Below are 26,835 nucleotides of genomic sequence, written 5' to 3'. Positions count from 1 at the left end.
ATTTCCTGGTAAAAAAATCATAATAATAACCTACAAATTCATAGATATTGTTTTACTCTTTTAGATGTTTTGTTTAGCGTATGTCTACGTTCGCTAATATATCAATGCTAATTGTCATATTATTAAATTAAATAACTGATATCTATCCTCTCGTTAATATTATTTAGATGATAATTACACTTGCCTATGAAACAATTCAAACGAAAGTAAGATTATTTTTTTCTGCACAAATGTCGCGCAGTGCGCTGTCCACTGCAATGGGAAATACAAATGATTTGACTGCAAAACATGTCGAATATAATATTTACATAATTAACCTTTTAAAAATGACATTTTGTCCAACATAATGCTTCAAGACTCGGACTTAATGAAAACAGCTGGCAGATATCAAGAAATAGCCTTCATTTGGCTATGCTACTTTCTGCAACGGTCGGGTATGTGCGTCCCAATTTCAATGCACCCCATGCACTAAATAATTCCGCAATCTGTACATTTGTTTAGACTTTCTACAAAGGCTATATTAGGCTAAGTCGTTTCATGCTTTTGCGTTTGGCCATACCTGCATGTGAAATTCTAGAACGATTCCAGGATCGCGTTCCATCATGGCTGACGTGCCATTTCATCACCATTTTGGAGAGCTGGTTAAGGACAGAGGACAGACTATTCCTATTTGAAGCGAAGTAGTCATCCAGTCTAAAATAATATAAATAAATGCTGTATCCATGTCACTTTCGTCCTCACAAATTCGACAAAACTATACTTTCAAAAATTGTAGAATAGACCTAACTTGCATCCATAGCGCAAAAGTTGCGCCATTGCGGCTGGAATGTCATATTTTTTTATGACGGAGCGAGTGTCTGCTTGAGTCATGCATTTCAAAACAAGGGCTTGTAAGTAAGCAGTTCACCGTAAGGTCTACTGCACCTGTTGTATTCGGCGGATGTGACAAATACAATTTGATTGACTGGATAGTTTTTGCACTTTTAAAGTAGCCCTAGGCCTATTCAAATGCACCTCCTTATCCCAGACGGCAAAAACATTTGAAAAAGTTGCTGAAATACATTGTATTTTGTTAGGCATCTAATAATTAATTCGTTCAAATATTCCATAGCCTAAATTGTGTTTTACGCGCAAGCACATTAGGTTATCGGGAATTCGGCATGATGTTCTTACACAATGTTTTAAAGTCAAAACCCTTCTTAGAAAGCGTATGTCCGAGAAGACAGTCTAGCCTATAATGTTGTGAAACAAGTTTGCGTTTAAATTACCAGTGATTGTTTTTCCTCATCAATAATTGAGTCAGGGAGCCGTTGTCAAATTTCTTATAAATAAATCAATAAATCGAAGTAGAGACATGCTGAATAAAATTGTAGACCTAAACACCATAGGCATATGCAACGGGTACAATAGCCAATAACCCACAATTTATAGGTAATTTAATTCAATGAATAAAAGTTATGCTACAGATATTAGCCATGGCTGATTTATCAATAGGCCTATGGGCTATGTATTTTTCAAAAACTCATATTTTTTCCGCGCAAGAGTGTTATAGATAAAGTTTGAGTTTTTTTTCCCCGACGAAAATGCAACTAAGGTCCTAATAACATCGGTTGTCCCCAAAAAATATAAGTGGAATTAACCATTTAATTTAAAAAAGGTGAAAAGATACTGTCTTCAGTTCCAAAATGTCCTTTAATTTGGTGGAAAGGGGAGAGAGAAAAAAATCGACTAAGAAAGATTTAATCTATTTAATATTCGTATTAAAGTAGCTTATTCGTTAGTAAATGATAGCCTATTGTTTTATTTTACTTTGTCTTATACTATAAAAGACGAGTCCAGATGAAATGAGCATTCATTGGAGCCAAATATTCTCAGGTAGATTAACTATAGGCCTATATAATAAATGAATAGGGAAAACTTATGAAAATAATCATATTAAACTTTCACAGTTTAGTTACACAGTAATTACAATATGTCAAGCCATTCCAGATGTAAATGAACGATATTTATATACATCATGTAGGCCTATTTTTTCAACTCTAATATGTATGAACTGCATTCGAAATTAAAAGCTAGACATATATTTGTCAACATCTGTATGTACATTTTGACCCCGAGTATTCACATACTATCAAAATGAAATCAAAAGTCAAATACATCAAAATCTTCTTTCCTTGGTAAAGGTTGATTTTCTTCGAGCACTTGTCCTTGACGAAACAACAACATGAAATGTTCAGAGTTCTTCCCATCTACAGCATCAAGTGCATTTAAGAAGTCTTTAGTTAAGGGCATGTCTTTAGTTCTCTAAAACCATACGTTTAATATGGTTATTAAATTCATATCTCATTGGAGTCAATTATTTTGATAATATCGGTGAATTTTAGACGCCTGCGAAAACATGATGTTTGGGCGCAAAACTCTATACGTATCTCCATATCTTTACAGGTGAGAAGTGTAAAACGCAGGCGCTCCGTAAGTCTGAGATCCTAACATGAAAGGTGACAGTACCGCATGACTTGGCAGAAAGGGTAATTGGGTGGTGCAGACTAGCCCGCCTGGTCCGTGACCTGGGTAGCCTGTGTGCATTGACAGATGGCTCATGGGAGGAGACGAGCTGAGTGGACTCAGGCTCCCTAGTCCATTGCTCTGGCCGTTCTGGCCACCGCCCGTCGGGGCGCTGGTATCTGCGCCAGGGTTTTGTTTCTTCCACTTGGTCCGTCGGTTCTGGAACCAGATTTTGACTTGAGTTTCAGTCAAACTGAGTGACAGTGCCAAATTGAGCCTCTCACACACAGAGAGGTATCGGGTGGACTTGAATTTGTTCTCCAGTGCAACAAGTTGTTCGTAAGTGAATGCTGTCCGGGCCCTTCGGGGCTTACCCGACTTTGAATCGGAGCCAGAGCGCTTTCTCTTCGGCTTTCCTTGATTACTTTGTCCATTCGACCCTGACTGTTGAGTTTGCTGTCCACCAGGACTTCTTGGGCTCTTGCTCGCCTGGTCGTCGTCATCATGGTGTCCCAGTTCCCCCTCCGCGTTTCCAGTTAGTGCGCTGCTGCTCTCCTCACTACACACGTCATCCTGCATCTCGCTGTCAGAGTGGGAGCCTCTTTTGAAATCATTCTCGCATTCTTCGGATCTGTAGGCACACATGAACCCCTCCTCTAGAAAGAAAAAAGACACATGCCATTGAGTCATTTCAAAATAAGAATCACATTAAGTCCAAGTTAATTAGACTGACAATATTCAAAACTTGACAGAGACTATATTGACCAGCCTAATTAACATAGGATTTGCTCAAGAAAATATGAAGTGATGAAAAACAATGCCAGCTAATGGATAACCTTTATCCTTTCACCATCCTACAAAGTGATTGATGGAGGTGTAATGTTGTTTTTATGTCCATGTTGTGTATTTATGTAGCCGAGCCTAATACCGTGTCAATAGTGTAAGTATTTATTACAGTCAACCTAAATAATATGCTGGGTAAAATGGAAAAGGACACACGTAATTCATGTTAACAATTTTATGTTAGGCTAACAATGAAATCGTGAAAACTGCGTTTGATATGGTCTACTTTCAGACACCTTTAAGAAAAATACTTGAGGAAGCTTAATTATTTTGGAAAATACGTCATAATTTAGTAGGCCATTATATGCTAAATATTCTAACATTAAATAGATATTCAAAATCCATTTATGTTATTGTGGAGTGGGTAACAGGTGCGCTATCTCGCTTTAATAGCTGGGTGCTCTGCCATATGTAAGCTATACAAATATAGAGAGTCGCACACTCATATATATATATACTCCCAGTAATTTATTGGGTAAAAACATGAGACAATGACTTCCAATGAAATCCCAAGTTCAAGAACATTGGTAAAAGGTGGAATTACACTTTTTTTGTTGGGACACAATACGTCACCTCAGGCTATTGCGTGCAGTTATGCCTTGATCATAGCATCAAGAGACGTGCCAAAGCCATTGTTTTTATGCAAGTGCCTAGGGGATAATTAGCCTATAATTGCTCCACGCCTGTGTGAGGGCGGTTTGCATAGTGGTATTCAAAACATTAGTCAACAAACAATTGTTACAATATATAGGCCTTTACAAATACAAATATTGAAATGCACAGATCAGCAGAATTAATTCGACAAATAGCTTTTTAGGATCATGATGACATGTAGGAACAATTTCAGATATTTTGGCCTTACTTCCTACAGCACAATAAAGCCTGCAAATATATATGCTTTGGGGTCTAAAAAATAGACATCTGGATAGAACGATTGTGATTGAATGTAGGAAAATATAGCCTACATACCAATGACAGCGCAGCCATAGAGTCTACAAGTATGGCCTGAATGATAAATGATCGTTTAGACCTCGAGGATGCATGGTATTTAATCTATCGAGCCATTTACATTAGGCCTAAATTGTTCAATAAGGATATTGTTTGTCAAACCTTCAAGGTTTGTTTGATTTTAAGAGATACAAGTTAAATAAACAAAGTCAATTATTTTCAGGAGTAGCCCACAACATTCAAATGCAGGCCACTTTTACGCACAAGCACCATCTTATGACAAAACAGTGCAATACCAACATAAAATAAAACGAATATTTGCATCAGCCTACTTACTTTTGAATTATTTAATCAAAACTCACATTTTCCCATCAAGGTCTGCGCATCTTCAGCATTGTTTGTTGACACAATTTTGTATATTTGCTCAAGCCTGTTTGTGTGATCGTCTACGGTTGGCTTTTACGTTTAAGCTATAGCCCATGTCCCTGTTGGAAAGGGTTTTAATGTTTATATTGGCAACATAAACAATATCTCACTAATCCACATCATGTCTTCATGTTCAATTATTTTTATATAATATTAAGAACAATGTTTTTTTGTCAGTTGGTTTGCTAAGTATGTCTGTTTTTTTAACCAGGTAGTTAGTACATAACAAATCACCCGGACAACATGATAACCACAGTGTCCTCTCCTCTGACTAGGTTAGGTTATATTTAAATGCATAGCCATTAATGTGGTTACGGAGATCAATGTAGACCTATCTAATTAATGAAATAATTGTTCCCTTTTTTTAGTTGAAAAATGACAGTGGGGGTGATGTGTTTATCTTATAGCAGCAGAGACAATCTTAATCGTGTGTCTTCTTTCTGGGATCAATATCTACCCTAATAAGTATAATAGGTTTTAATCGTGTAATTATCCGAATTTTGACCCTATAATTTAGTTGTTGAAGGAGTCAGGCAAGCTGCCTGAAAGAGATATACTCAATTCGATAATAGGATATCGACCTAGCCTCGTTCTGCATGCCACTCTGGGGCGATTTTCGCCATTATCCTGCTGCATCTTTAACCTCGCAAAGCACCTTAAATTAAACGTAATCGAAGGGTTTTAATTGTTTTTTCTTTAGTTATTACAAACCTTTTTTATCCTGGGTAGCCTAAGGGACTAGGTGCATGGATGGAATATTACATATCCATTACATATAACCTTTACCTCAGATATGATCATGTTTATTTCTGAGAAAAAGCGTTCCAGAATATAGAATACAAAGTTAGATGTGAAAAATACAAACTAAGGAACTCCTGGATCTGAAACAACTTGCAGGTCCCTCTAGCTTCAAATACATAGGCTAACCCAGTGTTTCCCAAACTCTGTCCTCGGGACCCCAAGGGGTGCAGGTTTTGGTTTTTTGCCCTTACATTACACAGCTGATTCGATCATCAAGGCTTGATGATTAGTTTATTATTTGAATCAGCTGTGTAGTGCTAGAGCAACAAAAAAAAAACACTTTACTCCTTGGGGTCCCGGGGACAGAGTTCGGGAAACCCTGGGCTAGCCTTTAAAGCAAACACTCATCAAGTTCTCTGTCTCGTTACGATCGACACAAATAGGCTTGACGTGGTTTTACAAGAATGTCACATATGTCAGTAGGCCAATTGAGCAACTTTCTAAGACATCTGTGTAGCCAACAAGAGGCAAATGTAGGCTACATAATATGTCTATTTCAAATCGGATTTTTCAGAGATATGCATAGGCCTACAGCATAACAACAACACTGTTAGAAAATACAATACAAATATACAAAAAACTAAAGCTACAAAAATAAACTTACTTAGTCCTGTAGATTTTTGACATGTGTCATAGTCATCTGCATAAGACTTCTGCTCTACATCATGATTCGAGTCATCACCTCCACGGTTCTCTGTCCCGAAGGCGAATTCGCTGCCTGTCCGGTTAGGATTTGGCTTTTTGCTCGTAAATTTATTTGGGTCCAAAATGTCCAAAACCGAAAATGAAGTGGTCCGGTGAAGCATTGGCATTGCTACCGGAGCCGGCTCTTGACGTGGAGAGTTGTTTCGACTGTCCGCTTGCAGTATGTCTCTACCCCCCGGGCAGGAAAACACCGACAGTGCGTTGGCAGAGAGCCGCTTCTCGCCGTGATTGTCCATGCTTTCCGGAGCGGCCACGACGATCACAGCTGTTTGGGCAGTCACACCGGACGCCGGCGGAGCAGCAACTGAGACGTCTCCCACCTGAACCTTTTCCCTGTTCATGACTTCCTTATCAGAGCTTTAGCACCAAGACAATCAAATTAAGATTCTCTTACAACCGAAGAAGACATACTAGCGCATGCAATTTGAGAAAAGTAGGCTATAATGTCTAGTGCAATATTCCTGCACAGCTTGCGTTGCCAAACCCCCTCTTACAGCTGCACTACTCTGGTCTTTGTTACTCACGGCTGACAGCCAGGAGGTGGTGGTTCAGTGTTGGATGTTGGTCTCCCTTGCTCAACTACTTTTTGGGGTTTGAACCATCCCCTCAGGACCCTCCAACGTTTATGTCATGCACGCACACCTCGCTCTCGCGCCACCTCCCACCCTCGTTCAGTCGTAGCCAAAACTTAGACACAAGCTACGCCTTATTTATGCATTCATATTCAACTGTGGGTTGTAATTGGCTACAAATGAATCCCATGGCTCTAATAGCCTATTATCTCCGTCTGCGCGCGTGAGGGGTAACAGTGGCGCACTGAGAGTGAGGGATGATATGGTTCCTGATATACTCAATTTCATCTGAACTCCTGAACTGCATGGAAAGGCTCTAAATAGGCTTATTTTTATTTCCTCCCTCGCTTATATGGGCCACTTTGAGGTTGTGAGAATTATTGTTTTAATAAATATTTCCAAGATCATAATGCCATGATCTAACTTTTCCTCAGTATTGAGGGATCCAATGCAAGGTTTACAATGTCAAATCGGTAAAAAAAATCTACGTCTAGGGGAGGCTATTATTATTATTATTATTAGGCTTATTGTTATTAGGGGATTATTGTTAGATGAGAAAGTTCAGATGAGAAAGATTCGTTATCTTTAATGCAAATTAAAGGGCACTTTCCAAAACTCAATTATGCATTGAATAAACTCAGTAATAGCCCTTTCAGTGAAATATTGATTTCTAATCTGAGATGTCATTATTATGCCAGAACAATAATGGGCCTAGACCAAAGAATTGGATTTTGATTTAAAACACTACGTGTTTATTCTAATCTTGAACTTAATATTCCATTTACTTTTCTTTTATGCACTCCCTTAACAGTAGCCTATATTATGACAGACTTTATCGTAAAGAGAAAAAAGAAAAAGAAGTGTGCCAAGCATAACAAAATTGGATTTCCTTCGTCTGGGGGCTGATGACACATACAAGGTCAGTTTCTTTGCAATTACCGCGGGCAATGATCCTTTGGAAAGTAGAAATTAAAAGTTGGGGAAAATAATGGGTAAAACAATCAGCTGTAATTTTGGTAGGGATGAACATGATTATCCTATCAAAAGGGCAAGCCCAGGGGAGTTGGCTGGGACCCAGCCCTGCCCTCCACTCCGGTGCTATAGGAGACTGGCTGCTGCTGCAGACTCCAGTGCAGGGTATTGCGGCCAAGCTGTAATTGAACAGCTGTTAGATATTCTTTCATCTGATCTATGCTGTGTCCTAACAGTGGTTTGAATAGTCTTTCTTTGACGTGTCTTTATGTTTTCGAAGTTTATATGGCAAAATATGCTCACAGTTGCCGTATATGACTTTATTGCATAAATATAGGACAAGTGATATCTTACAGTTATTGTATTTTTTAAGTCTGATGATAGGCCTGTTTAACCTATACACGTAGTATACAAAAAAAACGTTTCTCCCTGATATCTCTTTGAACAGATTTTCTAATAATGAGGTTGATGATAACAGAATAACAAACGATAGCTTAATAATGATTAAGCAGAATCATCATCATCATATAGGCCTATTTGACAGCGCTTATTCACAGTTTCATTTTAACTGCTGCCCGCAATGCTGTCACCTCGAGTTAACCCAGATTATCTCCATCAGTGGCACGCCAGCCACCACTGATATCTAACAATTTATAAAACATTTGTTTTTACTTTAATATTTTGTCGTTTATTTGATCCTATAACAGAAAACATAGGCTATTTTCATAGTCCCATGTAGGCCTGTGACACGCATTAATGTTTCCCTGTGGTCCAACCTTTTGAACCTACACAATTAATTATATTGCAGCATCCGCGGGTCCTGTTGTCCCGTCAAACAGATTGAGGGGAGGTAGTGCCATAATTACAATTTCCACGTTGCCTCAGTGTCCATTCTCCAAATTTAGACGTATAACGCTCGATAATTTGCATGTAAATAGTGTCTTTCAAGAGCTCTCTTTTGCAACACCCCGCGAGTTTATATAGCCTACTCGGTTCAGCCACGGAACTTTCGAAGATGGAAGGGCCATGACGTCCCGTGAATTACAGACAGTTACCTGTCAATTATCCGCGCGTTAATCAACCAAATTCAATCTCACGAAAACAGACTCTTTCTTCAACAGCAAAATTAGTAATCTGTCAACATGAAAAAACAGTCTGACCCTTCTACAGACACCCCCAACCGCTGCAATGTTACAATAACAGCTGAATTAATAATAGGGTCACGCAACGCACCAGGCTCTGGCTGGGCTCTTCCATCTATGGAAGTCCCTGGCAAAATGTTCAGGTCCAGGTCAGGATCTGATTTTTGTGTAAGAAACATCCATTTACATTTGATTATAAAATTAGGGGAGACTGGGGCTGGTTGTAACATGGGATAGTTGTAACACTCTCAATATCTCCAATCAGGAACAAGCTAGAATTATGTGACTCACTCTGCACATGCTCAGTTTATTCCTCAACCTTCATGATGAAGCAAGACCCTGTGATAGACTGCAGAATTTATTGATAACAGTCTGATTTTGAGGTAAGAAAGTTTTTTTTAAACCAAATTAGTTTTTGTGATGGCATCACCTGCTTTGTAGTTATATTCACCAAACTTATATCAGGTTTATAACCAGTGTGAGAGACTGGCATGGCTCCCTGTGGGAGTTGGCATGGAACAGAAAAAGACTGGCATGGCTCCCCGTGGGAGTTGGCATGATATATAGAGAGACTGGCATGTAAGACAGAGAGACTGGCATAAAAGAGAGAGAGACTGGCATGAATGAGAGAGAGACTGGCACGATAGAGAGAAAGACTGGTATGGAAGAGAGCAAGACTGGCATTAAAGAGAGATATACTTTACTCCATGATACAGAGAGAGACTGGCATGGTAGAGGGAGAGACTGGCATGGTAGAGAGAAAGACTGGCATGATAGATAGAGAGACTGGCATGGAAGAGAGCAAGACAGGCATAAAAGAGAGAGAGACTGGCATGATGGAGGGAGAGAGACTGGCAAGACAGAGAGAGAGACTGGCATGATAGAGAGAGTGACTGGCATGATAGAGAGAGAGACTGACATGATAGAGAGAAAGACTGGCATGATAGAGAGAAATACTGGCATAAAAGAGAGAGAGACTGGCATGATGGAGAGAGACTGGCATGATAGAGAGAGAGACTGGCATGGAAGAGAGAGAGACTGGCATGGAAGAAAGAGAGGCTGGCATGGAGGAGAGAGAGGCTGGCATGATAGAGAGAGAGACTGGCATGATGGAGAGAGTGAGACTGGCATAAAAGAGAGAGACTGGCATGATACATAGAGAGACTGGCATGATAGAGCGAAAGACTGGCATGATAGAGAGAAATACTGGCATAAAAGAGAGAGAGACTGGCATGATGGAGAGAGACTGGCATGATAGAGAGAGAGACTGGCATGGAAGAGAGAGAGACTGGCATGGAGGAGAGAGAGGCTGGCATGATAGAGAGAGAGACTGGCATGATGGAGAGAGTGAGACTGGCATAAAAGAGAGAGACTGGCATGATACAGAGAGAGACTGGCATGAATGAGAGAGAGACTGGTACGATAGAGAGAAAGACTGGTATGGAAGAGAGCAAGACTGGCATAAAAGAGAGAAACTGGCATGATGGAGAGAGAGACTGGCATGGTAGAGAGAAAGACTGGCATGATAGATAGAGAGACTGGCATGGAAGAGAGCAAGACAGGCATAAAAGAGAGAGACTGGCATGATGGAGGGAGAGAGACTGGCAAGACAGAGAGAGAGACTGGCATGATGGAGAGAGACTGGCATGATAGAGAGAGAGACTGGCATGGAAGAGAGAGAGGCTGGCATGATGGAGAGAGCGAGACTGGCATAAAAGAGAGAGACTGGCATGATACAGAGAGAGACTGGCATGATGGATTGAGCAAGACTGGCATAAAAGAGAGAGACTGGTACGATAGAGAGAAAGACTGTTGGCATGATAGAAAGCCTGTATCGGAGATAGCGAGACTGGAATTAAAGAGAGAGAGGCTGGCATGATAGAGAGAGAGACTGGCATGATGGAGAGAGACTGGCATGATAGAGAGAGAGACTGGCATGATAGAGAGAGAGACTGGCATGGAAGAGAGAGAGACTGGCTTGGAAGAGAGAGAGGCTGACATGGAAGAGAGAGGCTGGCATGGAGGAGAGAGAGGCTGGCATGGAAGAAAGAGAGGCTGGCATGGAGGAGAGAGAGGCTGGCATGGAAGAAAGAGAGGCTGGCATGGAGGAGAGAGAGGCTGGCATGATAGAGAGAGAGACTGGCATGATGGAGAGAGCGAGACTGGCTTGGAAGAAAGAGAGGCTGGCATGATAGAGAGAGAGACTGGCATGATGGAGAGAGCGAGACTGGCATGGAAGAAAGATAGGCTGGCATGGAGGAGAGAGAGGCTGGCATGATAGAGAGACAGACTGGCATGATGGAGAGAGCGAGACTGGCATAAAAGAGAGAGACTGGCATGATAGAGAGAAAGACTGGCATGATAGAAAGCCTGTATCAGAGATAGCGAGACTGGAATTAAAGAGAGAGAGACTGGCATGATAGAGAGAGAGACTGGCATGATAGAGAGAGACTGGCATGATACAGAGAGAGACTGACATGATAGAGAGATAGACTGGCAAGGAAAAGAGCGAGACTGGCATAAAAGAGAGAGAGACTGGCATGATGGAGAGAGAGAGACTGGCATGATCAAAAGAGAGATGAGACTGGCATGGAAGAGAGACAGGCTGTCATGAAAGAGGGAGAGACTGGCATTAACGAGAGAGCGTAGCATGATAGAGAGAGAGACTGGCATGGAAGAGAGAGAGACTGGCATGATAGAGTGAGAGACTGGCATGATCAAAAGAGAGATGAGACTGGCATGGAAGAGAGACAGGCTGTCATGAAAGAGGGAGAGACTGGCATTAACGAGAGAGCGTAGCATGATAGAGAGAGAGACTGGCACGGAAGAGAGAGAGACTGGCATGATAGAGTGAGAGACTGGCATGATAGAGAGAGACTGGCATGATAGAGAGAGACTGGCATGATAGAGAGATAGACTGGCATGATAGAGATAGACTGGCATGATAGAGAGATAGACTGGCATGATAGAGAGACTGGCATGATAGAGAGATAGACTGGCATGATAGAGAGAGACTGGCATGATAGAGAGAGACTGGCATGATAGAGAGATAGACTGGCATGATAGAGAGAGACTGGCATGATAGAGAGATAGACTGGCATGATGAAGAGAGACTGGCATGATAGAGAGAGAGAGACTGGCATGATAGAGAGAGAGACTGGCATGATAGAGAGAGACTGGCATGATAGAGAGATAGACTGGCATGATGAAGAGAGACTGGCATGATAGAGAGAGAGAGAGACTGGCATGATCGAGAGAGAGACTGGCATGATAGAGAGAGACTGGCATGATAGAGAGATAGCGCTGCGACAAAGATTTAAATCACCATGGAGGGGGAAAGAATCTCACTCAGTAATGATCTTAATTAAGGTTAATGAGCTCTGCTCTGCCTCTAGATTATTAAATTAATCTGATCATATGAATTAATCATAATTAGTACAATTATAAGCTTAAACATTTTTTACAGATGAAACAGTTTTTTGGTACATAGGAGCCAGAATAATTATAGTGGGTATATATACAGTTCCAGTCAAGTTTGGACACACCTACTCATCCAAGGGTTACCCTTTATTTTATTAGGGCTGAAATCTGAGGTGCAGTTAACTCTATAATGAACTTTTCCTCTGCAGCAGAGATAGCTCTGGGTCTTCCTTTCCTGTGGTGGTCCTCATGAGAGACAGTTTAATCAGAGCACTTGATGGTTTTTGAGGCTGCACTTGAAGAAACGGATTGACTGACTTTCAGGTCTTAAAGTAATGATGGACTGTCATTTCTCTTTGCTTATTTGAGCTGTTCTTGCTATAATATGGACTTGGTCTTTTACCAAATAGGGCTATTTGCTGTATACCACCCCTACCTTGTCACAACACAACTGATTGGCTCAAACACATTAAGAAGGAAAGAAAGAAATTCCACAAATGAACTTTTAACGAGGCACACCTGTTAATTGAATTGCATTCCAGGTGACTACCTCATGAAGCTGGTTGAGAGTGTGCAAAGTTGTCATCAAGGCAAAGAGTGGCTACTTTGAAGGATCTTAAATATAAAATATATTTAGATTTGTTTAACACTTTTTTGGTTACTACAGGATTCAATGTGTTATTTCATAGTTTTGATGTCTTCACTATTATTCTACAATGTAGACAATAGTAAAAAAATAAAGAGGGGGGGGGGTATTCAGAAGATAGCCCTATATAGTAAAATACCATGTCCATACTTTGGCAAGAACAGCTCAAATAAGCAAAGAGAAACAACAATCCATCATTACTTTAAGACATGAAGGTCAGTCAATACAGAAGTTTCTTCAAGAGCAGTCGCAAAAACCTTCAAGCGCTATCATGAGGACCGCCACAGGAATGGAAGACCCTGAGTTACCACTGCTGCAGAGGATAAGTTAATTAAAATTACCTGTCTCAGAAATTGCAGCCCAAATAAATGTTTCACAGAGTTCAATGACATCAATAAGAAGAAGAATCTTGCTTGGGCCAAGAGACACGAGCAATGGACATTAGACCGGTGGAAATTTGACCTTTGTTCTGGAGTCCAAATTTGAGATTTTTGGTTCCAACCCTGTGTCTTTGTGAGACGTGATGTTGGAGAACGGATGATCTTTGCATGTGTATTTCCCACCGTAAAGCATGGAGGAGGAGGTGTGATGGTGTGGGGGTGCTTTGCTGGTGACACTGTCAGTGATTTATTTAGAATTCAAAACGCACTTAACCAGCATGGCTGCCACAGCATTCTGCAGCGATACGCCCTCCCATCTGTTTTGCAATTAGTCGGGCTATCATTTGTTTTTCAACAGGACAATGACCCATCACACCTCCAGGCTGTGTAAGTCTATTTTACCAAGATGGAGAGGGATGGAGTACTTGCATCAGATGACCTGGCCTCCACAATCCCCCGACCTCAACCAAATTGAGATGGTTTGGGAGGAGTCGGACCGCAGAGTGAAGGAAAAGCAGCCAACAACTGCTCAGCATATGTGGAAACTCCTTCAAGACTTTTGGAAAAGCATTCCAGGTGAAGCTGGTTGAGAGAATGCCAAGAGTGTGCAAAGCTGTCATCAAGGAAAAGGGTGACAATTTGAAGAATCTCAAATATAACAGAGGTAAAACAGAGATCCACAGATCCACTGACCAATTGGATCCCGGTCTGCTTAAGTGTACAGTGCCTATCATTGTTGGCTCAATAATCCAAATGTTTTATTTAACATTGTTATCAGGAAATATTCCAAAAGTATGTAAATCAGCTCTTGTGCAGCCACTCCATAAGGCCGGGGATAGTAGTGATCTTCATCATTATCACCCCATTTCAAGGATTCCTTGTCTAGCTAAGATTCTTGAAACCTTGGTAAATGTACAACTTTGCTCTTTTTTATCTGAGGAATGTATTTTGAATGCAAATTAATCAGGGTTCAGGCCAGCAACCACTTCACTTGTTAATGATCTTGTCAATTGCTTTAAACACTAAAATGAAATGTACTGCTTTGTTTGTGGACCTGTCAAAAGCTTTTGATACTGTTGATCATGCTATTTTATTGAATGAGTTGCCCTCGATAGGCCTGAGCTCTGACGCCTGTTCACGGTTTCATGATTATCGTAGTGATAGAATTCAGACCATTGTGATTGATGGAGTTTCTTGAAGTACATCAAGGTGTACCACAGGGGTCAATTCTGGGACCTGTTCTCTTCACTATTATATTAACACCATTGGTCAATCTGTTAAAAATGTTGAACTTCATCTATATGCGGATTATATTATTATGTATGCAATTGCCCAGACTTTTGATCTGGCAGTGTCAAATCTACAGTCAGATTTTAAAGCTATGCAGGAATCCCTTGCTGATTTAAAATGTGTGCTTAATACCAGTAAAACGAAATACATGTTGTTTTTAAACTTTTTGCAATTTTGTTTCAGATGAACATCATGTTCACTCATTAGATGGTTCTCCAATAGCATTCTGCAGCGATACGCCCTCCCATCTTATTTGCGCTTAGTGGGACTATCATTTATTTTTCAAAAGGACAATGTCCCATCACACCTCCAGGCTGTGTAAGGGCTATTTGACCAAGAAGGAGAGGGATGGAGTGCTGCATCAGATGACCTGGCCTACGCAATGGATTCTGTTCAAATAAAATACAAAAGTAGAAATGTTGGAAAAGTACTAGTGCACCACCTCACAACAGTAACAATATGTCACCAGGGTTGGTGCGTCTAGCAGCTAGCCTAAAAACTTTTGACATACAGTGACCATTTTGATTGGTTCAAGAACAATACGTTACAGTAGAAAGGTTCCGCCCCCACAAGTGCAAACAGTGCATGATGAACATTGTTTTATCCTGGAGCCCTGGTTTCAGGGTTTGATTGAATAGGACTTTGGGTCCCTTATCGTGTAAAAACACTGCATAAGAAAGCAACTCAAAACACTGTCTGATTTCTGGTCAATTTCTCTAGAGACATGTAGTTCCAGGGATAGGGCTTGGGGGGAGGAGGCTTGGGGGGGAGGGTCAGCCATGACTGTGAACAGGACGGCAGCAGTTTAACGATTTCAAATGAGCTCTGAGTGGTAAAAACCTGACAATTCCCCATCGCGATGGCACATGACAGTTAAAATGACCAGAAATCAATATTCTGACCGGGTGTCTCACAATGATAAGACCGACCAAGACAATGTTGACTATTAAACTTGACAGCTTGAGATATTACACTATTAGTTATGCTATTTTTAATAATATATAATATTTGGGCTATAATTAATTAATTATACGGGTCAGATAATATCTGAGGCTGGGATGAGATCGGAGGGGTCTATTAAGGCTGGTAATGAGAAAGGAGAAATCTAATCTAAGGACGGGGAGCTGTGAAGGAACAAATATACAACCACCTCCCTCCTTCAGTTAGAGAGGAGAGAGAGAGAGGAGAGAGGGAGAGGAGGTAAGGGGAGAAAGGAGGGGGAGAGAGATGTATGGGCAGAAAGTGGGAGAGTAAACAATAAAGGGAAGTTACCAGTAAGACCAGTAAAATGAGGGAAAGAATGCACATGTACCTAATACACAACATGTTTCCATAAACTGGGCTAAAACCTCTTTAAGATATCAGGAGGAACAAAGAGAGCATCAGAAAACACTGCTTCATATTTTACTACTAAACCAATCATGGATAACAGACAGTAGATAATGCTATATGCTATTGAAACACTGATTCACATTTAATATACTACTAAACCAATCATGGATAACAGACAGTAGATAATGCTATATGCTATTGAAACACTGATTCATATTTAATATACTACTAAACCAATCATGGTTAACAGACAGTAGATAATGATATATGCTATTGAAACACTCCTTCATATTTAATATACCACAAAACCAATAATGGATAACAGACAGTACAGATGCTATATTCTTTAGAAACACTGCTTTTCTCACAGACAGACAGTGAAAAGTTAAACGTTGAAGTCATCTTCTTAAATCCTTGCTCCCCAGCTAGACAGACAATACTAGCTTATGGTGCACCACCCCTGTTACTGGGAGAGCTCTCCACATATTGGCCGTGATGGATTGCAGTGTGTAGGTCAGTATTGTGATGTTCTGGGTGAAGGAGAGGGTGACTCCACGGTTCCCTGCAGGCTGATTGGGGGTTACTACGGCCGTCCCATGGCTGCCGCGAGGTGAGACACTCCGCCAGGAGCCAGATCATGTCTGATTTGCAGGGGTTACACACCAGCAGTCAGACTGTTTGCTCTATTTCAGCAACAGTTTAGTCCTCCTTAATAACTGTAGCCACTACAAACACTTAAAAGTAATACTGTCAAGCCTACTGCTTAACTTTTCCAGTTTGAACAGTAGAACTGACTGCTGAATAGCTACTACTGATGAAGTGTACAACAGTAGGACTGACTGCTGAATAGCTACTACTGATGAAGTGTACAACAGTAGGACTGACTGCTGAATAGCTACTACTGATGAAGTGTACAACAGTAGGACTGACTGCTGAATAGCTACTACTGATGAAGTTTACAACAGCATAACTAACTGTTGAATAGCTTCCACTGAAAATAACTTTCAATCATTTTCTTGATTCAAATGGAAAAACAAGAGCCAAAATACAAAGTTTAGAAAATACAGAGCATTTACTTAATGCTTAAATAATCTAAATATGCACTTCCATGAAGCAGTGAATCACCCCTAGACACACATTAGGGAAAGGAGACAGGTTGAGAGCCTACATGGACATGAACAATGTCCCTCTAGTACGTCTCAAATGGGGCTCTCCAGATCCTCTACCTGACTCGTCTGGTCAGAGAGGTTCTTTTTTATGTTGCCCAGCAGCCCAATCAATATGCAATACATCTGTTTGGACAACAGATCAACATTACCCATCAGACAGTGGGGTTAAAGGGACCCCCCCCCCCCCCCACCTCTCTCTGGCTCCTGACAGGGAGAGTTTATTTTGTCTGTGGTGCAGGGTGGCCAGGGCCCCCATCCCTCCACCTCTCCACCCGTCTGGGACTAGATTGGCTGGATTTACTCACAGGGATATAGTATCTTCCGCTGCACTTGTGGATCAGGCTTTAAATTGTGGTAACGTGCCAGAGGCAGAGTAGTTTAAATGCATTGGAACCCAGGGCCCTATGAGCTTAATTAACAGATAGAGTGCTGGGTATAAATCCGCTTACACACTTTAATGGCGAAGAGGCGGACGGTGTGGAGCTCGGGGGTAAAATTCACGCCGGATGAAGATCGACTAATCAATCAATACATTTTTATTTGGTATAGCGTCACATACAAAGGAGCAATTATGGCAGTCCTGGAATATTCAAGTAGAGAAATGGTTTTCAGTGATTGTTGTTTTAGTAATATCCAATAATCATGAACTATTCAGAGCTTATTCAGCTGTAGTCTGGGGGTAGCAGACACACCAGTACAACTGAGACAAGGCCAGCAACGAGGCATGAGTCCATGTAACTTCAACTTGATGAGAGTTCATGTTCTTGAAGAGAGGGGGGAAAGGGGGATTATCATGTATCCCTTGCTCTCATCATACCTGTCTGAAAATTACAGTGCACCCTACACAGTGAGACTATAACTCTACACAGTGAGACTATAACTCTACACAGTGAGACTATAACTCTACACAGTGAGACTATAACTCTACACAGTGAGACTATAACCCTACACAGTGAGACTATAACTCTACACAGTGAGACTATAACCCTACACAGTGAGGCTATAACTCTACACAGTGAGACTATAACCCTACACAGTGAGACTATAACTCTACACAGTGAGGATATAACTCTACACAGTGAGACTATAACCCTACACAGGGAGACTATAACCCTACACAGTGAGACTATAACCCTACACAGTGCGACTATAACCCTACATAGCGAGGCTATAACTCTACACAGTGAGACTATAACCCTACACAGTGAGACTATAATCCTACACAGTGAGGCTATAACTCTACACAGTGAGACTATAACCCTACACAGGGAGACTATAACCCTACACAGTGAGGCTATAACCCTACACAGTGAGACTATAACCCTACACAGTGAGACTATACCGCTACACAGGGAGACTATAACTCTACACAGTGAGACTATAACCCTACACAGGGAGACTATAACCCTACACAGTGAGACGATAACCCTACACAGGGAGACTATAACCCTACACAGTGAGACTATAGCCCTACACAGGGAGACTATAACCCTACACAGTGAGACTATAACCCTACACAGGGAGACTATAACCCTACACAGTGAGACTATAACCCTACACAGGGAGACTATAACCCTACACAGTGAGACTATAACCCTACACAGGGAGACTATAACCCTACACAGTGAGACTATAACCCTACACAGGGAGACTATAACCCTACACAGTGAGACTATAACCCTACACAGTGAGACTATAACCCCACACAGGGAGACTATAACCCTACACAGGGAGACTATACCGCTACACAGCCGTGACTGTACCAGTATTGCAATATTTTTTCCATGGCAGAAATTATGAAAACATGAAGTAGAGCTAATTCTTTGTTCCTTTAAAACCTGCTTTATGTAAAATATTGTGTGCTATAGCTGGGAAAATAAATAAATGTGACTCTTGAAGACAACATAATGATGTTTGTTTCCAACATTTGTGCTTTTTTTCTAAAGAAGTTAAATCCGCTTCGTGTTTTGTTTCCCTTCAACAATACTATGGTGATAGTGGTATCGTCCCTGCCCTGCTTAAAGGTTCCCAAAGTATATGGAAAAGTCAATGAGGGATACATTGCTTAGGGAAACCTGTACCAAGTAGGCTTTGTTTTAGGTTTGTTCCCCTTTTTGTGCGCAAAAACCTACATAGTGTACATCTGATGACGTGTCATATTCAGTCCACAAAACAACCCAATACTGTCTATGACTATTAAGACATGCAGCCAGGGAGGTTAGGGTGGATGATTATTTTTGGAGTCAGATGCGAGCAGAAGCATCGACGCTGAGGAGTTGTCATCTCCCATGCAATGATCAGCCCTCTTGTTCATGCCAAATTTAATCAGGCAAGAGCAACATTACAAGTCCTTAAGCACAGATAATTAATACAAGATGTTCCACTCTGAAACAATTATACAACATTCTGACTCCGCTGGGTTCTGCATATCAGTGTCAGTCAAGGCAACGGTAGTTAGTCTGTCATGGATCTATTCCGTATGACATTTTCAAAAGGTTATATTATCCATCTGTACTGGCTCATGTATTGAACATTCAGTATTAAGAGTTGGTCTAGTGTATGAGCAACTAAATACACCTCAGAAAAAAAGCTATCGATACCTTCACTGTGATAGTCAGTGGTGTCCATGCAACCTTCCATGCAATCCATTCAATGGCCAGAAGCCATGTAATACATCAGGGCTCCAAGCACATTCAGCGACCAACATATGGAGCAGAGGAAAAACACAGCAAATAGTGTTAGCAACAATTTAGAAGACAGATTGCTTATTCATGATTGATTATTGATGATTGATTCTTGATTATTTATGATTGATGATTGATTATTGATATTTGATTTCTTCCGATGAACATCTCCCTAACACAATGCATCCACTCTCTTGGACTCACTTCTTTATGGCCAAACATATTCTCCAGAGACAGAAGCAATCAAAAACATATGGATAATACCAATATTGGCCAATATAAAGAAAATAATGGACAGTGGTGGAGTCAGGATTGGATGAGTACTGTAATTGAACACACAGTATAAGGAATGCTGATTATGCGTTAGGGTGTTATTTGAAACTGAAAGTGCTGTGGAACAGTTGGAGACAGAAAGAAAATGGTTTAATTGCAGGATAAATGATCTTATGCCATGGGGCTCTTCTATGTTTGAATATATTTATAGAGAGAATGTATTCTATCCATCATAGAATGGGCAAACGCAGTAAAAGCCCAATAAATCCATGTTAATCACTGGAGGTTGGCAATTACTGGCCTCATTTATGGTCATATTGCCCTGCACACAGTTTCACAGCCATTGTTAATTAAGATCGTCCCCATTAAGAGCCTAATTAACAATTAGCATAAACATAATTAGTGAATAGTGACATTTCACTTGTTACATTGTTTCAATATTTTCTGAAATTGCCCTTGGAAGAATTCTGTCACAGTTACATAATGGCAGCACCTTGTCACGGGGAGACAGGGACAGTCAGACAGACACTGTACAGGGATGGAGCTCTGCATCCAGGCAGCAACCCATCCACAGTCCCGTTGTTACTGTCACACAGTATAACAATGCTTTCCTGAACTGCACAGTGTGTGTGTGTGTGTGTGTGTGTGTGTGTGTGTGTGTGTGTGTGTGTGTGTGTGTGTGTGTGTGTGTGTGTGTGTGCGTGCGTGTGTGTGTGTGTGTGTGTGTGTGTGTGTGTGTGTGTGTGTGTGTGTGTGTGTGAAAGAGTGAGGGAGTCAGTATGGAGACACCATAGGAGGCTGGTGAAGGGAGGACAACTCATAATAATGGCTGGATTGGAGTGAATGGAAAGGTATAACATACATGGAATCCAGAGGAAGGAGATAATCAGCGAGATTAAATAAATTGGCTAAATCAAACTATAATATTAATTAACTTGTTGATTGAACTGAGATGCATAACTTTTTGCAAATGTGGTCATTTAGAGTGAGATTGAGACTAACATGCATCTGAAGGCGAATCAGAAGGAGAATTAATTGGTTCTGACAGGTTGAACCTGTCCCTCATTCTTCTAACTACTTACAAGACCCTCACAGACATGTGGCTGGTCTGATCAAATCTGGGATTCGCTTCTTGCTGAATATTTCCAGAGTAAGAAAGTGATGATTCATTAAATTAATACTGATGAAAAGGTGCAATGAGGTCCTCAGCAGAGCTCCCTAACGCCACTATGATTTCTGAGTGACACAGACAGAGATGTGATGTGACAAAAGATCATATTCGCTTTTCACCCTTTTCTCATTTAGCAAATCAGTGATTAGTCGAGAGACGCTTGGACAGAACTAAATCCTGCCAGCCAACAGATGCAATGATGAGAAGGAGAAGAGTTCTCTCTGTTTCCATGGGAATTTGTTTATCCAGCCAAAATCATAAAGACGTCTGTCAGTAAACATCATTGCTGAAGGGCTCTTGAAGTGCAAGGCTTCTCAGAATACCCAGGGATCCTCAGCCTGCATGCATAGGAGCGGGAAGTAGGGGTGCTGAAGGTGCTGTAGCACCCCCTGAAAAAACTGAAGAAATGTTTTAAATATAAAATGTGAGAAAATTAGTTTTTGCACAAAAACCAGTGCACTGGGCCTTTATTAGTAGAAGCGGACCCGAAATAGATGTCTGTAGCACGGGCAAAACATGTCTTCAGCATCTCTGCTTATTTAAAATATAGATATATAATTAACTACAGTATCTTGCAGGATTCAATAGTTGGAATTGTAAGAGTTGTTGCCCTGTCCCTTTCTCTGCCATTGTCATTCTAATTGTCATCAAAAGATGCAAAGTTATGGGCAAAAACACAGAACATCCACATAAAATAAAATGTCTTGATCAAATAATATGGAAAACAGCCACTTTTTGTGCAGTATTAATTTACCATCCTAACAAACCACTTAATGTATATTACTGTATTGCACATAGGTTGGTCATCTAGATTTGTACCTGTAGACTTTCACCATGAAGAGAAACAATGCATAATACAGTGTAATTGAGGTATCAAGTGGTTTGTGATGTGATGATGTGGCTCAGTTAGTAGAGCATGGTGCTTGCTATTTCTTTTTAACAAGCAAAGGCAGTTAAGAACAATTTCTTATTTATAATAACAGGAGGTTAAGTGTCTTGTTCAGAGGCAGAATGACAGATTTTTACCTTGTTCGCTCAGGGATTTGATCTAGTAACCTTTACGGTTACTGGCCCAATGCTCTAACCACTAGGCTACCTGCCACCCCTAAGCAATGCCAGGGTTGTGGGTTTGATTCCCATGGGAGACCAGTAAAAACAAATATGCACAAGTTGCTCTGGAAAGGAGTGTCTATGGAAAAGGAATGAGTAGACCATTTCAGTTTTCACATAGAAATAAATTGCATTTGCAAAGTATTTCAAGAAATTGGAAAACATATTAAGGAAGTATTTTTATATTCGACAAGTATGATCACATTAACTGTTTTGTACAGATAATTATCAGACTCAAGTTACAAGTGCTGTTAAACGCTCAAATACATTCAGTAAAAACTATTCACAAAGTAGTGCACTGGGCCTTTACTAGTCCTATGTTGGTGGACCAATATAAATGTCTTCAGCGCTGGAATTTTCTTTCTGCGTCCCCCTCCAAACTACTTCCGCAAAAAAATTGCAGCACCACCACCCCCAAACAACTTCCCGTGGCTATGGCTGCATGAACAGGAATCCACTAAAATAACAGTCACTGAGCTACAAGGGGATTGTCTGGGACAGAAACAATAAAGCCTCATTGTTGAAAATGCCCAGAGAGATTATGTTTGAGACAGCAGGCAGTGGAAGACTGAGTCTTGATAGAGGTAGGGAGGCCTGAAAGTCTTCCAATGGAGAGAACAGAACCCAGCCTTATCTTAAGACCAAACAGCAAATTTCTAATTTCCGTTTGGTGGGCGAGCTGTCTAATTGCTGCTTAGTTTCGCCAGTCAAGTAATTCGAGGCAATGTCTTAAAAGCAGCCACTAGTAGTTAAGCTCCCATGCCAGGGCATCTGCTGAACAATACTGACATCTCATCATGGCCAGCGGCTCCAGGAGAGGAGCAAGAATCAGGTCTCTCTCCTCTCGAATGGGCAAGCAATCTTCAGAAATTAAGTCTGAAAAGCTGAGAAAAGCTCTGTGATTCATTACGACAGACTATGTCAAGCACAGAGCTATTAGAATCTCTGTGTGCGTGTTGGTGCAATGCTGTCATCTGTGCAACGGGAGGATCTGCAAAGTGATCCGCCTGCCAGGCCAGAAACAAGCTTCTGTTGCTAAGGTTGGTGCCACCGTAAAACACAGACTTCATTTGATAAATGTGCCCAATTGCCGATATACTTTGGAGATGTAGATGGATGAAGATCCATTGCTGATGGACGGAATATAACAAGATATAGCCAAAACATACACTTGGACCAAAAGATATCCATTGGTTTTCCTCTTTGCCCATAGTAGCTCTGAGTACAGTAGGATGGAGTATTGTGACTTTTTCGCAACAACAAGGAGGACAGCCACCACCAAGGTCACACTGACCTTGTTGACATGATGATCGGGTCTACAGATAACCATGGAGACCATCATTTCTAACATGTCACTTGTGTTAGAATAGATGAACCACAAATGAGCAGAATCACCAGGCATTTTTATTCCATATTCCAGACTAAATATATATTTTTACAGTACCTAGATGGAAGCCACCAGAAGAGCAGCGGAGAAGCTATTTAACAATAGAGGAGACTTAGCTTAGTGGGTTAAAGAGGCCCTGAGAGGAACCTATTGATTTTAATTACACAGAACAGCCCATGGGGACAAAAGGACTTTGGCTATTTATTTAGCCATTGCCTCGGACTGTGATTGTAGGGACAACGATAAAAATCAGGCCCCTAATTATTACCATAATAAGGTAGAGATTGGCTGGAGGCACTTGTCTTTTGTATTTAAAGGCAAAAAGACAAGAAGTAAGAATAAAAGGAAGACATGTGATGCTAGAATTCCCAAACCACAGCCTGGACTCTTCACTCTTGGTTTTCTAACCCAACAATGATCCAACGGTTATCAACAAATACAGATATCTGTGGTTCTGCTGCAGCTTGGACCTTGGATGTCAACATACTGTCCAGCTGTTAGAAGCTGTAGAGCTGAAAAGGTGAAGATAAACTGATACACCGTAAACCAATTCTAGCTCAGTGACTGACACCTCATGTCAATGATGCCTCTTGAGGAGTATATCAAGATTCCTTTGCCCTATGACTAGACAAGCGTTCTGCCATGGACGTTCAATTAGATCAGGATCTGATCATCACCTGGACCAAGGTTAGATGGCAGCAAAGATCACGGCTGGGAGAGTGTTTACTCTTGAGATTAGCTGAATTGGTAAGACTGTGGATACCTAATGGCTGGGGTTTTTCCATTAGAACTTTAATCATTTCACTCCTAACAATACAATTTTCTAGCTTTACTTGAAATGCAATTCTCACCTTATACAACATGGGTGCAAGAGTGACTCCTGCAATCCTCGAGAGACTATTGATTGTCTTGGTATCCTCTATGTAGTTAAAGTTAGAGCAACAAAGCCTCTCTGTTATGCAGGATCCCTGATCATACCACAGGCAGGATCCCCGATCATACCACAGGCAGGATCCCCGATCATACCACAGGGAGGATCCCCGATCATGCCACAAGGAGGATCCCCGATTATGCCACAGGCAGGATCCCCGGTTATGCCACAGGGAGGATCTCCAATTATACCACAGGCAGGATCCCCGATTTTGCCACATGCAGGATCCCTGATTATGCCACAGGGAGGATCCCCATTCATACCACAGGCAGGATCCTCGATCATACCACAGGCAGGATCCCCGATCATACCACAGGCAGGATCCTCGATCATACCACAGGCAGGATCCTCGATCATACCACAGGCAGGATCCCTGATCATACCACAGGGAGGATCCCCGATTATGCCACAGGCAGGATCTCCGATTATACCACAGGCATGATCCCCGATGTTGCCATAGGGATGATCCCCATTCATACCACAGGCAGGATCCTCGATCATACCACAGGCAGGATCCCCGATCATACCACAGGCAGGATCCTCGATCATACCACAAGCAGGATCCCCGATCACACCACAGGCAGAATCATCGATCATACCAGAGGCAGGATCACCAATCATACCACAGGCAGGATCCCCGATCATACCACAGGCTGGATCACCAATCATACCACAGGCAGGATCCCTGATCATACCACAGGCAGGATCCCCGATCATACCACAGGCAGGATCCCCGGTCATACTACATGCAGGATCCCCGATCATACCACAGGGAGGATCCCCGATCATGTCACAGGGAGGATCCCCGATTATGCCACAGGCAGGATCTCCGATTATACCACAGGCAGGATCCCCGATTTTGCCACATGCAGGATCCCCGATTATGCCACTGGGAGGATCCTCGTTCATACCACAGGCAGGATCCTCGATCATACCACAGGCAGGATCCCCGATCATACCACAGGCAGGATCCCCGGTCATACCACATGCAGGATCCCCGATCATACCACAGGGAGGATCCCCGATCATACCACAGGCTATATAGTTGCATAGTTTTTAAGGAGACATACAAAACAAGTATGCTGACACTTTTGAACCTACTTGGATATACCTGGGAATCCTAATCTGCATTTGTATTTGTATGTATTATGGATCCCCATTAGCTGCTGCAGCTACTCTTCCTGGGGTCCAGCAAAATGAAGGCATTGGGGCCTGTCCTGGAGAATTATTAGAACAGACAACTGCCTACTGCTGCTTTCATCCTTCCATTTGACATTGGTGCCTTGTTGTTGACAAACTTGAACTCCACCTGGTTTAGCCTACTTGGATTGACTATTTTTGACTCTCCCGTGGCCTGGTGTAGTGCTTGCCTCCCTCCTGACCTCCTGGCTCCCTCCACTGAAAAGATTTAGCATGGGTCCTCAGATCCTCCAAAGGTTCTACAGCTGCACCATTGAGAGCATCCTGGTTGCATCACTGTCTGGTATGTGTCCTCTGGTCTGATGTACTGGGTAGTACGAACGACCCAGTACATCACTGGGGCCAAGCTTCCTGCCATCTAGGACCTCTATACCAGGCAGTGTCAGAGGAAGGCCCTAAAAATTGTCAAAGACTCCAGCCAACCTAGTCATAGATTGTTCTCTCTGCTACCGCACAGCAAGCGGTACCAGAGTGCAAAGTCTAGGTCCAAGAGGCTTCTAAACAGCTTCTACCCCCAAGCCATAACACTCCTGAACATCTAGTCAAATGGCTACCCAGACTATTTGCAGTGCACCCCCTCTCACCTTCTCTTTACACCACTGCTACTCTCTGTTGTCATCTATGCATATTCACTTTAATAACTCTACCTACATGTACATACTACCTCAAATAACCGGTGTCCCTGCACATTGACTCTGTATCAGTACCCCCCTGTATATAGTTATTTCACTGCTGCTCTTTAAGTACTTGTTACTTTTATCTCTTACTCTTATTTGTATTTTTTGGAAACTGCATTGTTGGTTAGGGGCTCGTGAGTAAGCATTTCACTGTAAGGACTACACCTGTGTATTTGGCGCATGTGACTAATCAAATTTGATTTGATTTGATTTGGCTTCTACCGGCCTGTACTGGAAACCACATCCCCCCC

At 41.6% G+C, this 26,835-nt stretch overlaps 1 protein-coding gene across 1 annotated transcript; it reads right to left on the bottom strand.

Annotated features, from left to right (window-relative positions):
* Positions 1–1,673: 1,673 nt before the first annotated feature.
* nkx1-2b (NK1 homeobox 2b) lies at positions 1,674–6,813 on the bottom strand. The gene is made up of 2 exons (XM_021583550.3): positions 6,128–6,813; positions 1,674–3,161 (listed from the first exon to the last, which is right to left on the bottom strand). Exons 1-2 carry the CDS (start codon positions 6,567–6,569, stop codon positions 2,440–2,442), a joined length of 1,164 nt encoding a protein of 387 aa, XP_021439225.1. The 5' UTR covers positions 6,570–6,813; the 3' UTR covers positions 1,674–2,439.
* Positions 6,814–26,835: the final 20,022 nt, after the last annotated feature.

The sequence above is a fragment of the Oncorhynchus mykiss genome, chromosome 25 (genome assembly GCF_057628025.1).
Source record: "Oncorhynchus mykiss isolate SJ-2025 chromosome 25, ASM5762802v1, whole genome shotgun sequence".
Taxonomy (NCBI): domain Eukaryota; kingdom Metazoa; phylum Chordata; class Actinopteri; order Salmoniformes; family Salmonidae; genus Oncorhynchus; species Oncorhynchus mykiss.
This window is presented reverse-complemented; position numbering and strand designations above follow the sequence as displayed.